Source organism: Thamnophis elegans, chromosome 12, assembly GCF_009769535.1.
Source record: "Thamnophis elegans isolate rThaEle1 chromosome 12, rThaEle1.pri, whole genome shotgun sequence".
Classification (NCBI taxonomy): Eukaryota; Metazoa; Chordata; class Lepidosauria; order Squamata; family Colubridae; genus Thamnophis; species Thamnophis elegans.
In genome coordinates, this window is record NC_045552.1 from 29812392 (window position 1) to 29820313 (window position 7922).

Here is a 7922-nt window from a genome sequence, read left to right on the forward strand (position 1 = left end):
ATGTGATTCACTTAATAACTGCAGTAATTTACTTAACAACCATGTCAAAAAGGTCTTAAAATCAGGCATGACTTATTTAACTACCACCTTGCTTAGCAACGGAATTGATCCCAATTGTGATTGTAAATTGAGAAATACCCGTAATGTCTCTGGCAGGTTCATACTGCCTAGCACAATTGAAAAATGTGGAATATTGCCTAATTTTATAGTCATGGGCCAAAAATGAAGCATGGGGGAAAATGTTTTATTTAATTTCATAATAATTTATTAATAGAGCGCATCCAAATTTAAAACAAAAACAAGCCAGCAAAATAGCAAAAACAACCATGCAGTAAAAACTTTAAGAATAATCAAACCAGTAGCCACAAAAAGGAAATGTGAAGGAAATTGGTTCCAGCTAAAATATGGGACCCTGGAATAATCTCCAGGAATTGAAAACTTTCTGGTCAAAGCTGCTCTAATATAACTGATGGGGAAAAAAGGCCCACACAGGCAACAGCTTCCATGGCCCACTGATCACTAGCTACCGTAGCTTTGCAAATGCTGATAAAACTGATGTTGCTCCACCAATTGCAATTCCCAAAAATCTGCCAGCCTTGAAAACATTTTGCAGCCTCCAGTTTTTACAGTTCCTTTTGCAAATCTCAATGGTGACTTCAGGATGTGGCCTCTCTAAGGAAACACAGTGGACATCTTGCCTGCAGCCCCTTGCTTCCTTTCTGGTGGTAGCGGGTCAAAGTGTCAGCCTCCAGTTCAGTGTGAAAAGATCATATGTGAGCTCTCAAGCTGGTTTCCCCAATCTCTGTCTTAGGATCAAATACTATGAGGGATGATAAAAATAAAAAGGAAATAAAAACAAATGAAAGCAGACGAAATCTACATCAGCTATCCTAATAAAATTATACAAATCACTATATTCCAAAGGAGACCATGAGTCCTTCCCTTGATAGTTTTAACCCCTGTCCAATGCATCTACTAGTACAACTCTGTATTTTAAAGATGCACGCTCTTCCACACCCCGAGGGATCCTGTCAAGGCCACCTGCTTTTGCCCAAGCCCGGGACAATGCTGAAATACCTCTCCTCCCCATGCCAACTATCAGCTTATAGAAGAAGCGGTGATCATAGAACTGTGTCAGATCAGCTGGCATTTGGGTTATGGCTGCTCCCCAAGGCAAAAGTCTGGCAAGCAACCCAAAGGCAGCATCCTTACATTCTTACGGCTGGCAATTGCTTGTTGCAGCCAGAGTAGCTCCATAGCCAGGTGCTTGCGGTAGTTCTGCAGGCCAGGCATCCCTCTGGGCATTTCCGGTGCTCTGGGGAAATGAGACTCTGGGGAAGAAAAGAACAAAATGGTCAGAAATAAGATTGTCTCTCTCTCCTCAAGCCAGGCAAGGCAACCGTCTATTTATACACACACACACACACACACACACACACACACACACACACAATCTGCTTCTGTAAAGTTGTTAGGAAGAAAATCGATGCTATCCAGGACTTGGATGTACAGATGTAGTAACTGCCTCCCAGTTTACCAAAGTCCAGGGTTTCTTCCAGAGCCTAACTTACCGTGGCTCATCCTGGGAGATTCCATCCACAGAACTGTGCTGCTCCAATCAGATGAGGTGTTGCTGGGTTCCCCACCTTCCTCGTTTTCTCCTGGCAGGCTGCAGGCATTCCCAGACTGAGCATCCACAGCTTGCTGTCCTACCTCACCGATCTTGGGTTCGGCTGTCACCTCAGCCAGTAGTCGGCTTGGAAACTGCATCTCAAAGTCACACATTTGTCTAGACTGTGATACCTCTTGAAAATATTGTGCATCCTGTTTTTGTGGCTTGTCAATTTTAACCTCTTCTCTGTTGAATTGCTTTATTGATTTCTTGGCAGACTGTAAATAAAACATAAAAATAAAATTCATTAATATAAAACAATAATATAAAATAAAAAGATTACCTTTAAAAAGAGAATGATCATTATGTACAGAGCAAGATATTTTCAAGTTGAATGTGCAGCTCTGTGTTGCACAGAGCACTGCACATCCTATTACACATCAAACAAAAAGCAAACATTTATTTATTTTTATTTTATTTTCAAAACAAACATACAAATCCTCCTTCTTTACATACTGTAGAAAGTGTATCAGTTGGTTACAAAAGGCTTTTGTGCATCTCTTCCACCGTCAAGTATAATTCATATTAACTCTAATATCTTAACTCAGATGTTTATACGTATTACCATCATCATACCTCCACTTTTATTTGACTATGGTTGTTTAAACGTCCTTCATCATAAAATATACCAAAATTTAATACATAACCACATACTGGCATTTCATTTACTTATTTATAAAATCCTCCATTAAAACTAAATTCTTATATCCTATTCTAGCTAAACATCCATAATATTTAATAACAAAATTTTCTAATCCTTTTTTCTAAATCACTGTTTACAATTTACATCAGTTTCCTTATATTATACCCATACATATATATATAATCATCATTATCCTTTATTTGACTATATCCTATATCATAACATTTTCCCCCAATAATCAAAACTTAACTGTGTCTAATTTAGATTTTTTATTGTTATTATTACTAACCTTTATATATAATCCAAAAGGATTTCTAGCCTTCCCTCCACGGGTATCATTCAATTTTCATATCCAAATATTGCTTATCATAACACTACACATTGTATACATTACTATCATCAATTTTTTATTTAACTGTACGTATTGTTACTAAATTTAACTAGGTTTAGCTAGTTTTAAATTATATTCTTCCATCTATTAACCTGTATCTTTCCAGTAACAAAACAATCTCATATCTTCTGCCATTTTTGGAACCAGTCCTCCAAACATCCTGTTAATCAAATCTGTATGGACTCCTCTTAGTAACTCCTTGTTTGTAAGATCTCTCATGTACTCTTGATGCCCTCCTTCTGTTTCCTTGTTGAGCTTGTCTTTAATTGTCAGCAGTTGTCAGCACCTCTCCATTAAATAATTAGGAAAGAAAGACCATGAGACTCCATGTGTGGAAATCAAGTGTACTTTTTACTAATTAAAAATGATTAAAGGCATAGCGAAGCGAAATCTGAATATTTAGGCGCAAAAGCGATTGATATATAGAATACCCCATTCCCCACCCCTTGGCATCACAGTTACAGTCCAATCATAATTCTCCCAAGTGTCAGGTGCGAGATAACTTCAAAAGGCATCATGAAGATGGAATGTCGGTGCCGTTAGTCCTGGCGGGAAACTCCCACGCATGCGTTCATCAACCGGTGAACTCCAGAACCTTCCTCCAGCACAATGAGTAACCCCTCCCAAATACCATTCCCCCCCCTCCCCGTTTCATGGCAGCTGAAGCAACAGCAAAGCAGAGGCTGACAGCAGTGTTATCAAATATTTTGCAGATAGGATTTCATAGTCCATAGATTCTTTAATTTTTTCTTCCTCTTCTACAAAAGCTCCGATCAGCCTCCAGGGTGAGGATTTTATATATATTTATATTGCAGCTTTTTAATATATATATATATATATATATATATATATATATATATATATATATATATATATGTATATATGTATATATGTATATATGTATATTTGTATATTTGTATATTTGTATATTGTATATTGCATATTGCATATTGCATATTGTATATTGTATATCAAATTAGACAAAGAAATCCAATCTTTAAATGAGTTTTAAAAAAAATACCCACAACAATAAAAGAGGAAAAAAATAATCTGTAGCTTACAGAGAGTCACAAAGAAAGGTTAGAAGAAGAAAACTTAATCCCTCCATTTGAAAAAGGTTTGCTTAGATTCAATCCATGTAAATAACATTTAGAAAGTAAGATAACCACTATCCAAAAGCATTCCAAAATTCACATTCGCCGCTAAGTTCTTCTATTCTTTGATTTAAATTGGTTTTTAAGTTTTATAGGCAGTCCCTTTTTTTTAGAACAATAAAAATTCCTCACCAGCTGGAAACACTTTCTTTTTCCACATCGTTCCGTTTTGTAGCTGCCCTGACTTTGTCAGCCTGTGTGGCTGGGTTTTTTATCACCGGCTTGAAGATCTTCTCTTGCTTTTTTCAGGGATTTTGCGATATCCCCGAGATCAGCAAGATGTAATCTTCCTATTCACCATCTCTTTGGGATGGTTTAGGTCCGTTGGGACCCCCACTGATAAAAGTGTCGACTACGATCTCAGAGCATTGAGATCGCACACCGTTTCGTCGTAACTTCAGCCCCTCCCCTCCAAAAAAAAGCAAACATTTATATGATAAGCAAAGGCAGCATTCTCTATACTGAATGTCACCAGACTGTTAGTTTTGTTATAACACTCCATGGAGTCTGGGGGAGACTTGCATTCCTCTTTACCTGGCTAAATTCCAGCTCTCCTATTAGGCATTACACTAAACAACCATAGATCAGCTGGAAAAACAAATGGGCATACTGGATTATTTCTAGCCAAATCCTCAAGTCCTCGTGAGCTTTTTCATTCATATATTATCAAATGCAGATTATAGTGCATTATAAAAAAAGAAAACAGGGCAGACTGAAAAATAGTTATCTAGATCAGGGGTCCCCAACCCCTAGCCCACTACCAGGCCATGGCATATTTGCAACAAGGCCACGAGCCACACTGGGCCAGCACACAGTTGAGCTGTGTGTGCATTTGCATGTTTGCATGGCCCAGTTCCCCTCCCCTACCAACCAAGCCAGGCAGCCAAGCTGCAAAATTTGGGGACTGCTGATCTAGATCAGTGTTTTTCAACCACTGTGCCGCGGCACACTAGTGTGCCGTGACATAGTGTAAGGTGTGCCGTGGGAAAAACACCCGCCGGGTGTTTTCAGCGGAGCTCTTCAAAACAAGACTTGTTGAATTCCGCAGGTTTTGAGGCCATTCACTTCCAAAAAAAACCACTGCTTCCCCCAATAAGCCCGCCGTTTCTGGAGCGCTGCAGATTGGTCTGCTTGACAACCCCAGCCGGGGATTCCAGGATCGCGTTCGCGGCACCACGCAAATGCCCGTTGACTTGTACCTGGCTCCTCCGGGCTTATTTCCCGGCAGAGAAATCAGGACAAGGAGATTGAACGCAAAGCAAGAGGAACAAAGCCAGCACCCCCGCTTTCCTAGCTATGTCTCCTCCTCCTCCCCGTTCCCGTCACCCTCCCGCAGGCAGATTTTGGCCCAGACAAGCCGACGGGGCTCTTCTCGTCCCGGGAAGGGAGGAAGGGAGGAAGGGGCAAGGTTCAAGGCAAACTCGGGAAGGGGGAAATCGCAAAGCTGGAACGGGAGACCTTCCGCGATGAACGCGAGCCCAAAGGGGCAACTCTGCGCACGAGCCTCGCCCTGAACCCTGAAAGGCAGAAGACCGCAGGACTCCCATGCGCTCCCCCACCTCCAGCAAAAGCAGCGCAGACGCTGCTCTCTTCCCTGCGCTGCCTCGGAAAGGGAGCCCAAGCCCCGCCGCCCCAAGCGCAGTTTCTCCCGCGATCACCCACCTCTGCCGCCTCTTCCCTGCGGCGCCTCAGGGAGCAGCTTTGCTCCCCCCCCGTCAAATTCACTGGACTCGCTCCTGTAGGATGGCTCCGAAGCTAAAGCACAGGCTATACTCATGCAAAACAGTTCCAAGATTTTGAATGCCCTCAATTGGTCCTCTCCCAATACTGTTCCTATACTTCAATGATGCTGTTGTTAGCTTTCAGTTTTGGAATAATGAGTGAGGAACTAGGTAATACCTACCTCATACCCTTGGATGGATGCTAGCATTCTAGAAAGTATAATCTCAAGAGAGTGGATTTTAAATTGATAAATTGATTTATACTTCACAAAAGACAATTGCAAATTGAGATAATTGTAAATTGAGAAGATATAGTCAATATAGGCACAGAGTTAAATATTTTTAACATTTTCTAATGGTGGTGTGCCTCGTGATTTTTTTCGTGAAAAAAGTGTGCCTTTGCACAAAAAAGGTTGAAAAACACTGATCTAGATGGTTTTCATGCTTAAGGTAAAACTAGAACTCACTGATGCCTTAACTAGACCTTTAATTCCCCTCTGGAGCAATTCAAAAAAGATTTGATATCCCACTTCTGCTAAGAGTTGAGCCTATCAACAGGAATACCTTTGAGAGAAACGCTGGTCTTGGGAAGAAATGGCCAGTCCACTGGACCCAATCCAAGTCTCCTTCAATTTCCTTGATGATGCTCTCATACTTACTCCTTATGCTTTGAAGCCTTTTCCTGATCAGGTAACCCCTGACAACAGCCTAAAAGGGAACAAATTTTTAAAAGTACAATCACAGCTGCATAGAAATAACCAGTCCTGGCATACAGTAGAACAAGGCAGCACAGATCGAGTTTTTCCAATATTACAGGAGCTGATAGGGAGACATTTAACAGGTGATTTTTCTCCCTCACATCTTGTTCATCCAGCTGCCCTTTGACAGGGGAGCGAGGGCAAGGAGGAAGTCAGCACTTACCTGTGCCCATTCCAATTGCAGGAAATACAGAGGACGAGGAAGGAAGCCCAGAACCCATTATCTGAACCTTTTAACTCCTCACAGTTTCTACTACAAGTAGTCCTTGACTTACAATCACAATTGACCCCCTGAAATCCCCACTGCTAAGCAAGACAGTCGTTCAATGAGTTTTGCCCCATTTTACAACCTTCCTTGCTCCCCTTGTTAAGTGAATCACTGGTTGTTAGTTTGTTAAGTGAATCTGGCTCCCCTGTTGACTTTGCTTGTCAGAAGGTCGCAAAAGGGGATCATGTGACCCCAGGACGCTACAACCCTCATATACACTGGTTGCCAAGCGACTGAACTTTCATCACATGACCATGAGAGTGCCGCAGCCGTCGTAACTCTGAAAAACGGCCTTAAGTCATTTTTTCAATGCTATTGTATCTTCGGTCACTAAATGAATGGTTATAAGTCCAGAACTGCCTGTGCTGAAACAAAGACCTTCCCCAAAAGAGTTCCCTCAAATCCCGGGGCAAAGTAGCAGAGGCCAAGAGGCCGCCTTCTTTTCCACCCCGGGGACTCGTAGGCGCGGTCAGGGGCGGGCGCTGCTCTCCGAGCCTCTGTCTCCCGGGCCAAGGGCTGGAGGGACGCGGGGAGGGGGCGGCACCGAGGGCCCCGCCGTAAGAACCAACGCGGCCCTCCCGGCGCCACACAGCGCTGCCTTTCGCTCGGAGCTCCTCGGCAACCCCCCCCCTCTCTCTCGACGGCTCTGAGGCGGCTTCGAAACACCGCTTTACCCTGGTCCGAGGCGGCCCTTCCGGGGTTTCTGCCCACCGACCCCCTCCTCCGCTTCGACCCACCTGCAGCCGCACCACCGCCCCCGCCTCCCTCATCCCGCTGCGAGCTACGGCGACCGCGCCCCCTGATGACGTCAGCAAAGAACGCCTCGCGCCACCCCACGGCCAGAGGCTGTTTGCGGGGGGGGGGGGTCCGCTTTCCAGCTACGTTGAGTTCCAGGTCCCATCATTCCCAGCGGGGCGTCCACAGAAACACTGTTTGCCCAACCCAGCCCCCGATTGGCCAGGTTCTTTGGGCTAAAACGGGGGAGCGTGAGGGGTCGATCCCCTCAGTCAGGTGGGCGACGGGTTGTCGGCTGCGTTTGACGTCTTCACTGCGCGACGTCCCGCCAGAAGGCCGAGACTGCTTGGGGGGACTTCGAGCGCCAGGCTTCCCCCGCCAGCAACGCTCCAACGCCTGCCGATCCCTTCGTGTCCCGTTCCCCACCCCACCCCCTGTCGGCGTTCCTAGCCATGAAAATAAAGAAATGATCAAAAAAAGCTTCATTTTGCAATGGCTGGGGAACTGTAGCCCCTTTTGACTTGTGGACTTCAACTCCCAGGATTCCCTCATCAGCATAGCTGCCTCAGGAACTCTGGGA

General features: G+C 44.1%; 1 protein-coding gene across 2 annotated transcripts; it reads right to left on the reverse strand.

Annotated features, from left to right (window-relative positions):
* Window positions 1-129: 129 nt before the first annotated feature.
* On the reverse strand, window positions 130-7620 carry IQCC (IQ motif containing C). Of its 2 annotated transcripts, none has more exons than XM_032228421.1 (5): window positions 7282-7620; window positions 6146-6289; window positions 1572-1890; window positions 1213-1331; window positions 130-820 (listed from the first exon to the last, which is right to left on the reverse strand). In XM_032228421.1, the coding sequence occupies exons 1-5, from the start codon at window positions 7375-7377 to the stop codon at window positions 782-784; spliced, it is 717 nt and encodes a 238-aa protein (XP_032084312.1). In that variant the 5' UTR covers window positions 7378-7620; the 3' UTR covers window positions 130-781. The 2 variants fall into 2 exon arrangements, with proteins under 2 accessions (XP_032084312.1, XP_032084314.1); XM_032228423.1 differs by having other exon boundaries at window positions 559-820; window positions 7345-7616.
* Between the last annotated feature and the right edge of the window lie 302 nt (window positions 7621-7922).